This window comes from Echinops telfairi, unplaced genomic scaffold (genome assembly GCF_000313985.2).
Source record: "Echinops telfairi isolate 266 unplaced genomic scaffold, ASM31398v2 ScPeMD7_10;HRSCAF=50, whole genome shotgun sequence".
NCBI lineage: Eukaryota > Metazoa > Chordata > Mammalia > Afrosoricida > Tenrecidae > Echinops > Echinops telfairi.
Genome location: NW_022103907.1, coordinates 13,636,810 through 13,653,686, shown reverse-complemented (window position 1 = coordinate 13,653,686; position 16,877 = coordinate 13,636,810). Strand labels below are relative to the sequence as shown.

The 16,877-nt window shown below is 43.9% G+C and overlaps 1 protein-coding gene across 1 annotated transcript; it reads left to right on the top strand.

Annotated features, from left to right (window-relative positions):
* Window positions 1–605: 605 nt before the first annotated feature.
* On the top strand, window positions 606–4,371 carry LOC101645552 (PAS domain-containing serine/threonine-protein kinase-like). The gene is given in 3 exon segments (XM_013006851.1): window positions 606–631; window positions 3,002–3,994; window positions 3,996–4,371. Coding segments are annotated over 3 exon segments (1,395 nt in total).
* Window positions 4,372–16,877: the final 12,506 nt, after the last annotated feature.

The window sequence follows — 16,877 nt, the reverse complement described above, 5'->3', positions numbered from 1 at the left end:
TGCCATCAACTCAGTTTCTCCCCACCCTGCTTCTCCCTCCACTTGCTCCCCCTTCCCCTTCTTTATGTTGGACTCTCATGTACCGCCCTAGGTGTGACCTGCCCTCCCTCCAACTGTCTATGCTTCCACCATTTATTATGAGATAGGTGTTTATTCTTCTATTCCTGGCGTGTTGATTATACTTACCTCAGCATACTCGTGTTATACCTGTCCTTTTGCTTTTGGCTTACCTCGCTTAACATGATTCCTTCCAGCTGAGGCATGGCACAGCGCAGTGTGATGGGCTTGGAGGACGGGCCTCCCAGAAGCAGCAGTGATGGGGAAATGGTAGATGGGAAGTGCAGACTCCACTCCCCATGGATGGTGAGATGCTGGGGCTATGATGAACTGAGGCTCCCTGGAAGTGTAAAGGGCTGTTCCTCATTGACAGGGCAGATGCCACTGCATGGGAGTGGGGTGGAGGTGACCCAGGCACTGGTGCTGGGTGCGCCCAGCCACAAACAATCAAACCTGCTGCGGGTTAGGCCCTGGCGCCCTGGATGGCTACTGGGAGGAACCAGAGCTTGCAGGCGGAATTGCTGCTAGCCTGTGGAGGGAGGGTAACCATGGGCGACATGCGCAGCTCCCCCAGGTGGGAGCCACATATGTGGTGCTGCTATGTGGTGGTTAGGCCTGGCCTTTGGGAGCTCTACACGATAGCCATCCTATTCCTGGGGCGGTAACCAGGCCAGGGGGTGGATGGGGGATGGGGGTGCACCGACTGGTGGTGATCGAGGTGCACAAGGGTCACACAGCCTGCAGGAAATCCATGGTATGAGGACCCAGATCTCTGGGGCTTGAAACAGCAGATGCAGGGGAGGGCCATGTCCTGGACAGGGAGGGCCACTTGTGGGGACCTACCTTTCCACTCACCAGAACATTACCATTTGACCTTCTGGACACCAGACTCACCATAGCTCCCCTTATGGGCTGCTTACCTTGGTGCCATCTTAAAGCCTCTCTCATTGTTGAAGTCAGATGGATCTTAGCTGAAAGCAGAGAATACCAGGAAGATGTTTACCTGTAAGGCATTTATCTGTGTGGATCATAACAAACTATGGGTAACCTTGAGAAGAATGGGAATTCCAGAACACTTCAAGTGCTTATGCAGAACTTGTACATGGATCACAAAGCAGTTGCAAGAACAGAACAAAGGAATACTCCAGGGTTTAAAATTAGGAAAGGTTTGTGTCAGGGCTGTATTCTCTCAATCTGTATGCTGAGCAAATAATCAGAAAGCTAGGTTATATGAAGAAGAATATGGCATCAGAAAACTGATTAACAATCTGCATTATGCAGAAGATACAACCTTCCTTGCTTAAAATGAGGAAGACGTGATGAAGCACTTGCTGATGAAGATCAAGGATTTCAGCCTTCAATATGCATTACAAATCAGTATAAAAAAGACTAGCATCTTCACAACAGACCAATAAGTAATATCATGATAAATGGTGAAAAGGTTGAAGTTGTCAAGGGTTTTGTCTTGTTTGTGTCCACAATTAATGCTCATTAAGAGCAGCAGTCAAGAGATCAAAAGACATATTGCAGCAGGTAAATCTGCTACACAAGACCTCTTCAGAGTATTGAAAAGCAAAGATGTTACTTTGAGAATTAAGGTATACCTGATCCAAGTCATAGTATTTTAATTGCCTCATATGCATGTGACAGTTGGACCTTGAATAAAGAAGACCCAAGAAGAATTTATGCATTTGAATTGTGGTGCTGGAAAAGAATGTTGACAGTACCTTTGACTGTTAAAGGACAAACCATTTTGTCTTGAAAGAAGTATGGCCAGAGTGCTCCTCAGAGGCAAGGATGGCGAGACTTTGTCTTACATATTTTGGACATGTTGTCAGGAGAGACCACCAGTCTTTGGAGAAGGACATCGGGCTAGGTAAAGTGGACGAGCAATGAAGGAGGGAATGTCCTCGATATGGTTTGACACAGTGGCTACATCAATGAGCTCAAGAAAGGGCATAGTTGTGAGGATGGCACAGGACCAGGGAGTGTGTTTTTATCTGTTGTCCACCAGGTCGCTATGAGTTGGAACTCACTCAATGTCACCTAACAACCTAACAACCACTACTTCAGTCAGAAATTAATCAAGCATGCAACCAAGATCCATTGATAATTAATGACCATTGAAATGTGAAAGTTTGGAAACAAAGAGAAAGGAATAGTAGTTTAAAAATATGACCATAGTGATAGAAGCAAAGCTCAAGATTGCATGATAGAATTTTTAAAATTTTGCTGGATATTTACCCTAAAGAAGTATGGGAGAGAACAGGACTAGATGCATGTATTCACATGTTCATTGCAGCACAGTCCACACGAGCAAAAAGTTGGAAACAGCTCAAAATCCCAACAGTAGAAGAATGGATAAAGCAATCTGGTATGTACACACAATGAAATCCTATACATTACTAAGAAACAAAGGTGAAACCATAGAGTACTTCATAACATGGTTGTACCTGGAGAATGTTACTCTGACCAAAGTTAGTCAACCAAAAAAAGATCAATATTGTAAGAGACTACTGCTATAAGGACAAACACCAAGACAAAGACAGTCATTGGCTCTCAAGTCACACAGTTTTCCATCTGACCTTCAAGGCAATGGGAATGTTATGACTGTCTAACCCTTGTAACTCATTTATCACTCCCTTATTAGTACATCATGAAAATCACTTCTCCAGGGGAGGCTTAACCTCACTAGGGGATAGTTTCTCGTTAAGTGGGGAATGAAAAAGGACTAAATAGTTCCTGCCCTGTAGCAATGCCCTACAGTCATCCTTACTAGGTGGGCACTCCTACATCTGTGTTTGGTACACTCTGGTGGAGATTCATGACCAAGTGAAGAGGGGTTATGTCTTTCTCTAAGAAGATGACCTCACTCCTGTTGGTGAGTGGGCGGGAGAAGGCAGATTTCCCTTGGGGAAAACACTTGACATGCCTCCAGTTTCAGCCTCTCCAAGTCCCGTAGCCGCCCCTCCGATGCCCGGCTGCTGCCCACCCTACCCCCAGGCCCCAGCCCTGGGGACACGCTGCTGCACACAGACCAGCTGGGGCTCGGCCTCCAGGCGGCCTCCACCCCACTGCGAGGGGAGCATACACCCCACCCCCACCCCACCCCAGGAACCACTGGCTCCTTCCCAGAGATCCAGGAGGGCACCTACGTGGGCAGCTGCTACCACCGGGACGGCTCGAGGCTGAGTGTGCAGTTTGAGGTGCCGCGCGTGGAGCTCCGTGGGGCAACCACGCTCTTCTGCTGCTGGCTGGTGAAGGGCCTGCTGCACAGCCCGTGGGATGCGGTGGCTCGCACCCGCCTGCTGCTGGCCAGCCTGCCCAGCTCTACCCACTCCATGGCTGGGCTGACCGGGCCCAGCTTGGGCGAGGTGATTAGAGCCAAGCCCTGGTTTGAGGAGTCTCCTATGGTGGCCGAGCTGGAGGGGCTGGAGGCCTGCGAGGGCGTGTACTTCCATAAGTACAGCGCGCTGCGCCCGCTCAGCAGTGGGGCCTTTGGTTTTGTGTGGACCGCCCTGCATAAGGAGGAAAACCTAGAGGTGGTGGTGAAGTTTATCCGGGAGGAGAAGGTGCTGGAGGACTAGTGGGTGGAGGACTCCAAGCTGGGCAGAGTGACCCTGGAGATTGCCATCCTCTTCAGGGTGGACCACGCCAACATCATCAAGGTGCTGGACATGTTCAAGAACCAAGGCTTCTTCCAGCTGGTGATGGAGAAGCACGGCTCCGGGCTGGACCTCTTCGCCTTCATTGACCGCCACCCCAGCCTGGACGAGCCCCTGGCGAGCTATATCTTCTGGCAGTTGGTGTCGGTGGTGGGATACCTCCGTTCCCAGGGCATCGTGCACCGGGACATCAAGGATGAGAACATCGTTATCGCTGAGGACTTCACTATCAAGCTCATTGACTTCTGCTCGGCTGCCTACCTGGAGCGCGGCAGTGTTTTACACCTTCTGCGGCACCATCTAGTTTTGCGCGCCCGGGGTCCTCTTGCGGAACCGGTGCCGGGGCTCAGAGCTAGAGATGTGGTCGCTGGGAGTCACACTGTACACTCTCATCTTTGAGGAAAACCCCTTCTCTGAGCTGGAGGAGACGGTGGAGGCCGTGCTGAACCCCCCGTTTGTGGTGTCTGCAGAACTCATGCGCCTGGTGTCAGGGCTGCTGCAGCCCGTGCCCAAGCAATGCACCACCCTGGAGGCGCTAGTAGAAGACCCGTGAGTGACTCAGCCCGTGAACCTGGCCAACTACACCTGGGAGGAGGTGTGTCGGTTGAGCAAGCCAGAGAGCGGGCTCCTGGCCAGCACGAGCTTGTAGGTGGACAGGGACCCCAGTCCTCCCAGTGGCCCTCTGCTGCTGGGTAGCCACACGTTGTAGTGGCCTCTTGCTCGGGCTTCATCCGAAGAGCACAGACCTGCCCTCGAGTGGCTCTGCTCGGGCTACCCACAAGGCCGAGGGAGAGTGCCCACTCAGTCACTGGGGAAATGCAGTGGCTCAGGGATGAGGCAGTGTGGACTCAGGCGTGTCTACAAGTGTGACCTTGGGCATTCAGCTGATGGGCAGAGCCTCCGCAGGCCTCTCTGCTGTGACTGGTGTTCCCTCTTTCCCTCTGACTTGCCGTTCCCAGGCAGTGGCTGCTCTGTGGACTGCTTGGGACTGGTTAGCCAGAGGGCCAGGCTGCCCTCTCAATCACGTCCTGTACTATCTGGCTAATCATGACTTTTTGAATTGAGTTCCTCTTCCACCTTGGTGGCCTAGGCCCATACTACAGGTGACCTGTACTTTAGATTTTATCTTCTCCAGGTATACAGTATACTACATAGGCCACGTCAAAAGGAGCTGAGTTGGAAAACCCACTAAGTAAATTGGACTTTATCTTAAACGTACCTATTGCAGATTAAAGAAATGAATAGACTCGTTTGGACTTAAACCTGTGGCATTGTAGTGAGAGAAGAGTGGGACTGCGACCCCAAGGTTGTGGATTTTGAAGTCATTGAACTTCAGTTCAAACCTCTTGCTTTAAAAAAAACAAAAAAAATTTTTATTGGCACATAATCCACATATCTTGCACTCTAATAGTTCAATCATATCAATAAGAGCTGTATAATCATTACCATATCAATTTTGGGACATTTTCTTCTTTATTGTACTTATTGTTGTTAGCTCCCCATTTCCTCCTAAGAAACCATTAATCCAATTATTATCTCTGTAGATTTACCTATCCTGAATTTCACACACACACACACACACACACACACACACCCCAGAGAACCAAAAATCAAAACCAGTGAGTAACATCTTTAAAGGGGACGATTAATTGGAGAATTCACATATTTTACAGGTAAGGGAATTGAGACTCACGTGTGAAGTGTCTTGCAGCATAGCACGTGTCACTAATGGCAGAAGCTGCCACTTGACCTTAACACTGCTGCCTGACACTCCAAAGTGCTTTCTCTTGTACCTTAATCATTCCCTTTTAACCAAAGGAGCACTGTTCTAACTTTGGTAAACGTCCGTCTCTTGTCTGCATACTAAAAAGGATTTCCCTTCCAGAAATGACTTGTTCTTGTTTCACAAGCTCAATCAATTCTTTTGTAATCTAAAATGTACACCACGAAATAAATTTCATGGGTTAGTAGTCTAAGGACTCATTAAAAAAAAAAAAAAGTTCTTGCCTTCAGAATCACCACTCAGGGCCTGCTGCCTGAAAGAGGTTCCTTTCCAGGGACATGGGCTGATGGAGGAAAAGGAGAGAAAAGACCGAGTCCAAATCTATTTTCTCAATCAAGTCTACCATTCACCACATGATTGCCAAGTAATGGATGGGGGTGACAACACTTACCTAATGAGGTCCAGCCTCTTAACAATGAGTCCCATTTGTCCCATTCATTTGTTAAAAAGGCCCATGTTACATCAACCACGTGATGATTAAGACATTGTTCACCAAACCAGTGATTATAACTGATGTCGGGGGAGAAAAGCTGTGAATGCAGAATGCAGATCTGATTATAGCGATCATAACACTTCCTGCCAGTTATAAGACTGCTACTCCAGCACGTATGTGGAGCTATTTTATGCCAGCAGTGACCAGTAGGTACATGGGCCATACTCACTCTTGTGTTAGAACTGTGGGTGCCTGCACAATGGAGGGAGAGAAGGGGATCTAGTTTACACACAGAGGACAAGGGGACATGGGCATGGAAACTATCTCATCACACACACCCCACACCCCACGCCATACACACAGAATTGCTTCACTAACTGTTTTCACAAGAGGAGACTTATTTGACAAAATGTCATGAACTGTCAGTTCTGAGGGATGGGGATATAGTAGCCATTCTTTCTGTGTTTTATAGATTTGAAAGCTTCTATAATAAGACATTTTAAAAAGTAATCCTTTCCTTGGGATAATCTTTCCCAGAGCCTTGTATTTAGTGATGTTGTCTAACCAGGCAACAAGGATGGGGGTCTAGTCCTGGACTTGAACTCAGAAACCTCTGTGCCACATACTTGGAGGATTCCTAGCCAGGAGCCCTGGTAATGTAGCCTCAAGGTCAGCAGTTTGAAGCTACCATCTACTCTGTGGGATAAAGATGATGCTTCCTACACCACTATAGAGTTACAGTCTCAGGAACCCACAGGGGTAGTTCTACCCTATCCTATAAGGTCACTTTGAGTTGACATGGACTCTATAGCAGTGAAATTTTGTTTTGTTTTGTGTTAGACAGGGTTCTCTAGAGAAACAAAACCAGGACACTTATGGATATATATATTACCTGTTATATTCCTTGTGCGATATATATATATATATCGCACAAGGAATATAACAGCTAATTATTCCACACAGCAGTACAGAGGGCTCAGTTTGACTCATTTCTGTGGAACAGTTAATATACTGGAAGTCCTTCAACTCATGAGGGCTGTTGGTCCAAGGTCAAGGGAGTAGATAGCTGAGTCTTCCGTATGGCAATGCAGGCAGTCTGGCCACAGGCAGCAAACAGCAGGGCAGGTCATCAACAGCTAGCCAGTTGACAAGATCCAACAGTCCCAAATCAAGCAATGTATACACCAGCAGTGTAGTGAAGCAGGTCTTGAAGGAACCTCAAGCTCTAGTGACATGTTCCAGGGGTTGGGTGTCCCACAGGTAGTGTAGCCTGCAAGTTAAGGCAGAGAATTAGCTAAGGCAACCACACACTGGTCTAATCACCAGAGAGCAAGAGAGAGAGAGGTGGGGTTTGCTGAGCCATGTATGTCTTTGCCCTCCAATCAAACTGCAACCTTGTTAATCCCACATGTTCCTATTGGCCAGGTTGGCACAATAAACCTACCTATCACAGTTTTGGTTTGGTTTTAATTAGGTTTCTGGCCTGTTTTATATTCTCTTTTCTTCTTGCTCCCATAGTCCCCTTGATAACCCTTCTCTTGCTGTATTCCTTTGTCCTTTTTATTGCCCTTCACCTACCTTCCATCCCCTCACCATCACCCTCAACAAAACCCAAGAAAACCCTGTGAGGAAGGACGAGTTTTCCAAACCTAGCACAATGCCCGATGTCCTTCCTCCATCAAGGAAGAAAGCAACAGAGAAGATTAAATCAACAATAACTATTGCAGTTTGTTGCCATCAAGTCAGCTCCAACTCATGGTACCTTTACATATAATAAGAGGACATATTGCCCATACCTATGCCATCTTCTGGACAATTGATTGTGCACCTATTATGTCAATGCATCTCATTGAAAATTTCTCTTGTCAATCAAACCTTCTGTTAAACATAATGTCTTTTTTTTTGGCAATTGGCCTTTCCTGATGGTGTGTCCAAAGTAAGCAGGGTGAAGTCTAACCACCCCCATGTCTAAGGAGCATTCTGTTTGTGTTTCTTCTGAGATTGATTTGCTCTTTCTTCTGAAACTCTGTAGTACATATGACATTCTTTACAGGGGCCACAGTTCAATGCATGTTGTAAATATTGAAAGAGATAAGATATTCTGGTGTTAGGCACAGTGACTAGTGTGTAGTATATGCAGATTTAATAATTACTGTAATTCCTGTTATCTTTATTATTATCACCTACGTACTAAATGCTGTGTAATCATCCCCTGTAAGATTTCCTCTGGGAATTCCCAATCACACCATTATTAAGTTGTAGAATTCAAACCTATGACCATTTGTCTCCAAAGCTCATGCCCTTAGCTCTGCATCATTCTGCTTCATTTCAAATACCATTGCCAACTCTAATATCAATCAGTCTATACAAGGGCTACAGGAGCTCTCAGGGCTACCAGTTATAGATTGTTATCTTCACCTGGCAGGTCGATGATGGAAAGGACACGTCATCCCCTTGTTCCAGGCTGCTTGAACCCAATTTAATCTCTGAATGGACAGAAAGAAACAATAGCAGTCATTATCATTCACTTAGATGGCATACACAGATTATTTTTCTTAAGTCTACAGTTCCTCCCTGCCCCCCAAAACACGTTAGTTCCCACCACACATATACATTTTTGTTAGAATTAATTTGATCACGATTATATCAAATCACATGGGTGCCGCTAGCCCAATAGTTCTGGATTCAGTGATAAAATGCTGAACTGAAACAAATTCCATTTCCTTCATTTGCATTCCCCCCTTTCCCAAGGATCTGTGAATAGCAGCAGCAGTAGTGGAAGACAGTGTGTGAGGCAGGCTGGCTGGCAAGGAGTACAGGGAGGGGGAATCAGTCCATTAGCTCTGCCTGCTTCCCGTACTCGATCATCTCAGGCACCTCATGGCATCTCTTTATGCTTTTGTTTGCCCAGCCATAGTGAGGGAAACAATGCCCAGATGTTGTGAGAGTAGAGAGGTCACATTCGCAAACCTACATAAGGATGCAAATCGCATATACTCACATGCCAATTCATATCATATTACAGCCCTCCATAAGAAGATACAGGGAAAGATAGTTTTAGAGCTTTATTCTCATCTGGCTTTATAGTCCTCAGCTGAAGAACAGCATCAGGATACCACAGGCAGCAACTCCAAATACAGCCTCAACACCTTTGACTCTAAGAGATCGACTAAGTGCTTTTGCTGTCATTTTAATGTGAACTCAACCAGGAATCCAGGGATCCAGGAGTGGATTTCTAGAAGCAGTTCTCAGATATCTCTATCCTAAATGTGTCACCAAGATCATGAGATAATATTTTTGTTTTGCCAAATAACCAAAACAAAGCCCACAATTTTAACTTTCTGAGGGCCTTTTATGTGTTATGAATTTTATTGTGTCACTTACCAAAAAAGGCGTAGGAATCCTAACCCTTCATCTGTGGATATAATGTAACATAATGCAACCACTTTCCATAATGCAATTTAATGTTACGTTAGCCAGGCCACCAAAGTGTAAGATGGGTCCTACACCTAATAATTTCTGGGATGCAAAAAGAGCAGATTAGGCACAGATGTGGGCACATACTAGGAGACACAGATATAAGATAAGGATCACCAAGAAAAAAATCACCTGGGATGACAGACAAGGAAGGAAGGGATTCTGATTTGGACTTTTTGCCTCCTGAATTATTAGAAAATAAATTTCTCTTCATTAAAGTCCCTCACACTGATATTTGTATTCCAGCAGCACTAGAAAACTAAGAGTGAAATTCAAAGTCACCTACCAGGCAAAGAAGAGAAATTCCTTATAAGCAATTCAATTAATCTTTATGTGGCAATAAAGGGTTAAAGACAAGAGTTCAATAGACTTGCCAACACCATCAAAGTCTCCTAGCTTCATCTGCTTCCAGGTGATTGGGGCTTCCTTGAAATAAGATCAAAACAAAATATTTGAAAGAGGCCCTTGGAGGACTTTCAAGGATTAGAGAAGGGAGGGATAGGGACCTACTGCTGTCCAGAAAGTCAGATATGTCCTTCTTCCACAGTACGACTTCCTGAGGTATAATAAAGAATCTCCTCTCACAGGTACCCTACAAAAGAAACAATAAATAGAGAAATGGGAGATAGTACCATCGAAGAGAACCAAGAATGCTGCCAAATATTCAGGGAGCAAGAGAGAACTTTCAAGAACCAGTAAGTGAGCTTTTAAGAAGTTGCTGACTCCATGGAAGAGTCTAGTAATTGTCCTCATGACTAACACTGAGATGACTGGTGAGGGGTCAATAAGTCTGTGTCTGTCAGCTGGCATACTGCAGTGGCTTGTGAGTTTCTATGATGCAGGACCACCCGAAGTGAATAAGTTTCAACAGAGCTTCCAGACAAAGTGCAGATGATGAAGAAGGAAGAGGATGTCCACTCCTGAGGAATCGACCAATAAAAATCTGTGACTAGCAGTATAACATTGTCACATACTGAAAACCTCATGAAAAACAGCAGAACATTGCCAAAGATGCTGCAGGAGGATGATCCCTCAAGTTGATGACACTCAAAATATGACTGAGGAAGAGCTCCCTTTGCAAAGTAGAATAGACCAGAATGACTGGATGGAGTAAAGCTTTGGGGACTAAGTCTTTGAGGCCTTCATTTGCTCATGGTGCATGACTCAAAATGAGAAAAAAATAGTTACAACTATCTATTAGTAATCGGAACATGGAATGTATAAAATATGAATCAAGGTGAGATAGTTAAGGTTTATTGTGCCAACCTGGCCAATAAACACATGTGGGATTAATTGAAGGGCAGAGAGATAAATGGCTCGGTGAACCTTGCCTTTCAAGTTCTCGGGTCTCTCGCTTTCTGATGGCCAAACCAGGGTGCAGTTGCCTTAGCCAGTTCCCTGCTTCAGCTGGCAAGACTCACTGCCTGCAAGACACCCCCAAGGAAAAGCCACATGGACCTACCCTGGTGCAGCCCTGGGTGCTGGAGCACCCGTGTGGAGACCTCTGCCAGCACTGAGATGCTTACACGCTAACTGATTCGGCTTTCCTCCTGCAGTTGGCGTCATTGTGTGCGTTTTGTGAGATGGAGGAGGACTTTGTGGATTGGTGTCGGACCTATGGGCTAATGCTGGACTTGTGGGCTTGGGCAGCACTGGGTTGGGATGTTTTCTTAATGTGCACTCACCCTTTATATAAAACTCTGTCTTATACACATGAGTTGCTGTGGATTTGTTTCCCTAGTTGACCCAGACTAACACACAAGGACAATTGGAAGCTCTCAATAATGAAATGAAACTCATAAAGATGGATGTGTTAGGCTGGGTTGACTAGAGAAACAAATCCAGTGACACTCATCTATGTGTAAGAAAGAGCTTTATATCAAAGAGTGATTGTGTATTAAAAAATCATCCCAGTTCAGTCCAGATCATATCTACAGTCTGATATTAGCCCATGAGTCAGACACTAGTCCTTAAGCCCCTCTTCAGACTCAAGCAGCCACATGCAATAATGCAAAATGCAGGAAGATCACAGGCCGGTGAGTGCAAAGTCTTGTGGATCCAATGGCAGTGGGAGCATCTCTAGGGCTCTCGCATATGTCAGCATGGTCGACATGACTTGTCAACAGGAAGGTGAAAGCAGGGAAAGAGGAAGTTCCCAGGATCCTCCTTATGAGAAGGTCATGCCCAAAGGAGGCATCATCAGATCTGATTGGCAGGCTAAACTTCACTCTTATACCTTCAAGTTGACACGAAATTATGTAACTACCACAATGGTTATCCTATATCGACTGGATTTGCCATTTTTAATCAGATAGTCATATGGTTTACTATGCTGGGAATGACATTGAATTCATTGAAGTCAAGAGGAATGGCATTGAATTCATTGTCAAAAGGGACATTTCAAGGTCTACCGTGAAGTACAATGCTGTCTGTGATAGGATAAAACCTAGCTAGATACAAGAAAATCCAGTCAATCCAACTATTATTCAAATGTATGCACCAACCACTAAGGCTAATGATAAAGAAATTGGAAAATTGTACCAATGTTTTCAGCATGGAAATTATCAAACATGCAATCAAGATGTATTTATAATTATTGGCAATTAGAATGTAAAAGTTGGAGACAAAGGGGAAGAAAAAGTACTTGGGATATATGGCTTGGGTGTTAGAAATTAAGGTGAAACTTGCATGATAGAATTTTGCAAGATCAGCAATTTGTTCAAAGCAAATTACTTTTTTCAATAAGACAAATGACGACTACACACATGAACTTCTTCAAAAAGAATACACAGAAATAAAATTGATTACATCGATAATAGATAAGAGAGGAGCTCAATAGCTGCAGCTGAAACCGCATGAGGGGCTAAATGTGGAATAGACCATTAATTGCTCCTACGGAAGTTCATCTCCAGCTAAAGCTCGAGAAAATGAAAACAAGTCCACAGGATGACCTTGGATTTTGAGAACATCTCAAGAACAGTTTTGCTACAGTGAACACGAATGACAGACAACCTAATGAGCTGTGGGATAACATCAAAAACATCCAACATGCAGAAAGCAAAAGATCAACAAAACAAAAGAACAGGAGAAAATATCCAAGTTGTTGTCTGAAGAGACTCTGAAACTTACTCTTAATTGTAGAGTAGCTATGACAAATAGAAGAAATGGTAAGTCAAAGAGCTGAGTGGAAAATTCTAAGGGAACCTCAAGTAGACAAAGTAAAATATTATAATGAAATGTGCAATGACCTAGAGTTAGAAAGCCAAAAAGGAAAACACGATCAGCATATCTTAAACTGAAATAACCCAAGAAAATTTCATCTTGAGCTGCAATAGTGAAAGGTTCTGTGGGCAAAAAAAAAATTGAACAATGCAGGAAGTATCCAAAGAAGATGGAAAGAACATAGAGGTCACTGTACCAAAAAGAAAACTGATTAACATCCAACCATTTTAAGAGGTAGACTATGGTCAAAAACCAGTGGTACTGAAAGAAGAAGTCTAAGCTGCATTGAAAGCATTTTCCAAAAGCAAGGCTCCAGGAATTGATGGAATACCAATTAAAATAATTTAGCAAGCTGATGAAGCACTGGAGGTGCTCACTGGTCAATGCCAAGAAATTTGGGAGCCACTTACTTGGCAGACTAACTGGAAAAGATCCATATTTGAACCCATTCCAAAGAAAGATGACCCAACAGAATGCTCAAATTATAGAACAATAACATGGATCTCACATGCAAGTAAATTATCATCCATCAATGGTAACAGCTGTACATTGACAGGAAGCTGCCAGAAATGCAGAAGAGGAGATGGCAGGAGGGATAATATTGCTGGTGGCAGATGAATTTTGGCTGAAAGTAGAGAATACCAGAAATATGTTTACTTGTGTTTTATTAACTATGCAAAGGCATTTGACTATGTGAACCATAACAAACTATGGATAGCCTTGAAAAAGGAAAAAAAAAGGAAATTCAAGAACACGCAATTGTGCTGTCATACAACCTATACATGGATCAAGAGGAAGTTCTGCTTAGAGAACAAGGGAATACTGAGTGATTTAAAATAAAAATAAGTGTGTGCCAGGGTTATAGCCTCTCACCATCCTTATTCAATCTATATGCTGTGCAAATAATCAGAGAAGCTGGATTGTATGAAGAAAAATGAGGCATCAGGATTGGCGGAAGCTTTATAAACAACTTTAGACATGCAGATGATATGACCTTGGTTGCTGAAAGCAAGAAGGACTTGAAGCATTTGCTGACGCAGATCAAGGACTTCAGCCTTCAGTGTGAATTACAACTTAAAGACTAAAATCCTCATAACTGGACCAATAGACAACATCATGACAAATGGGGAAAAGGTTGAAGTTGTCAAAGATTTTAGCTTGCTTGGATCCACAATCAATGCTCATGGAAGCAACAGCCAAGAGTTCAAAAAATGGGTTGTATTGTGTAAATCTGCTTCACAAGACCTCTGTAAAGTGTTAAAAGCAAGGATCTTACCCTGAAGACTAAGAAGTCCCTGACCCAAGCCATGGTATTTTCAATTGCCTGATATGCATGTGAAAGTTGAACGTTAATAAAGAAGACCAAAGAAGAATGGATGCATTTGCATTCTGATGCTGGAGAAGGATATTGAAATACCCTGGACTGTCAAAAGAAGTCCTTAGAAGCAAGGATGGTGAGACTTGGTCTGACGTACTTTCCACATGTTATCAGGAGAGACCAATTCCTAGAGAAGAGCGTCATCCTCGGTAAGGATGATGGGCAGTGAAAAAGAGGAAGACCTTTGACAAAATGGATTGACACTGTGGTTGCATCAATGGATTCAAACATAAGAATAATTGTGAGGATGGCGCAGGACTGGGCAGTGTTTTGTTCTGTTGTACAAAGGGTTGCTATGAGTTGGAACCAACTTTACAGTACCTGACAACAACAATAAGCCCTTGAAACATAAACAAGAGGGAGCAATGGGTCAAGATCCCCCAAAGAGGCATAAACAGAACTCTGATAGAGAACCATTGCCAAATTTCTGTCGAGGAAGATTTTCCCTCACCCTTCCCTGATGAGCAATCATGATACGTAATTAATTGTGTAATGAGTGACTAGTTGAACAAACAATACAAAAAATAAAACACAAACCTAGTGCCATGAGGTGTATCCTAAGGCATATTGAAAATATAAGGCAGAGTAAAACTGCCTTTTAGGAGTTCCAAAACTGTAAATCTTTACAGGAGCAGAAAACCTCCTCTTTCAAAGGATCAACTATATTGAACATATTGATTCACCTCAACAACTTATTTATGTTTTCCAGCGCCAATTCATGAACTCTAACAAGGTACTGTCTATAGTCACAAGACGGAATCTGACAAATCCTTAATGCCTTAGGACCCTCATACTATATCCCAGATAGAAACCGAACCATTTGCCATAAGTCTGTTCTGGTTTATGGAAATTCTGTTTTCCAAGCTGTGCTCCACAGCATTAGTCAACGGGCTTTTAGAAGGAGATAATCAGGTCTTCTTTTGAGGCACTCTCAGTGGGGTTGTACTGCTAGCCTTTCAGCTTGTAGGCAAGCACCAGCCAGGGACTCCAACCAATGGGAACTGAACTGCAAATAAAGAGCCCTGCTGGAGCTGCCAAATAAAAGTGCATTGGACTGCTACCATCAAGCTTAGTGGTTCAAATCCACCAGCTTCTCTGCAGGAAAAAGATGAGGCTGTCTGCTCCTATAAAGATGTACAGCCTCAACTACCCTCTATAGATATAGTCCTTGTGAACTAGAATAGACTTACTTGCAGTGGGCTTTAATTGTGGTTTGGTTTTACCACAAGGAAGAACTATGTAAATTCTACAGAGAAGTTACCATATTCAGCTTTTATGCAGCCTTGTTGGTCTCTAAAACCCCTACTGTAACTTTTCTTCCGGTCTTCCCTACGCATCATCACCCTCCTGACCCACTCCCATTCTTTTCTTCCTACAAATAAAACTTCCATTCCTTGAGTTTTGTAATCTGATTGAAGTCATTTAAACTAAATTAAAAATATTGGATAGCCTTAATCTTTCCCCAAGAATTTGCATTTTAAAATAGGAAATTCATTAACCCTAATATTGCCCTAAGCAATAATCAACTTTAATAATGTGTGGGAAATTATTTAATATTACATTATCTTGGTTTTGAGATGGATGTTTTAGGAAGCAAATCAAAATACTTCAAGCAAAAAGGGAACCTGTATCTGTTTCAGGAGCTGGTGGCATAGTGGGCTACATGTTAGTCTGTTAACCACAAGGTCAGCTGTTTGAACCCACCACCCACTCCCAAGGTGGAAGATGAGGTTTTCTGCTCCCATAAATATTTATACCCCCATAGAGCCAAAGGGGAAGTTTCACTCTGTCCTATAGGGGCATTATGAGTCAGAATTGACTCAGGGTCAGTGAGTTGCTTATTGTTATTTGCTTGTATTTACAATATCTGTCTGATTGTTCTCCTTGTAGACCAGCGGCTCTCAACCTGTGGGTCACGACCCCTTTGTGGGTCAAACGACCCTTTCACGGGGGTTGCTCCATTCATAATAGTAACAAATTACAGTTTGAAGTAGCAATGAAAATTACTTTATGGTTGGGGGAGTCACAAAACATGAGGAACTGTATGAAAGGGTCATAGTATTAGGAAGGTTGAGAACCACTGTTGTAGACCATGTTTAACAGTTTCTTCATCCACATGGCTGAATAAAGATAGCCTACTGTTCTTCAGAAGGAGCCCTGGTTATGTGTTGGCCTGCTAATTGCAAGGTCAATAATTCCAACACACCAGTTGATTCATGGGAGGGTGATGAGGTTTTCTGTTCCCATAAAGATTTCAGCCTCAGAAATCCCAGGGGGCAGTTCTCCTCTGCCCTGTAGGGGTCACTATAAATCAAAGTCAATTTGATGGCATTGGAGGCTTTCAAGTTCTGAGATTCTCTGTTGCAGTTCTAGAGATAGGCTGCCTGCCTTGAAAGACTATTTCTAGAAATACTAGAGAGAGAATCTGGCTCTTACAGGCTGGCTGTCCTCAGGATTAGGAATGTGGGGGTGACACCTTCTAGTCCATCACACACGGGGTCAGGATGAATCAGAATCAACCCCCCGGGCACTGTTTTGGGCTGGCTTTGTTCATTTTGTTTTAAACTGTTATGTGAGCAGACGGACTCCACACATCTCACATTCTCTATTCACTCCGAGCACACCACTCCCACGGCACCTTGGCTTTCTGGTCTCAGGGGCTTTATCCTACTTGTAAGATCAATCAGCCTCTTCTAGAATATCTTGAAGTTGTCAACGATTTCATCCTGCTTGGACCCACAACCAATGCTCATGGAAGCAGTAAGCAAGGGATCCAATGACACATTACATCAGGAAGTCTACAGAACAGGCCTCTTTAAAGTGTTGAAAAGCAAGGAATTTGAGGACTAAGGTGCACCTGAC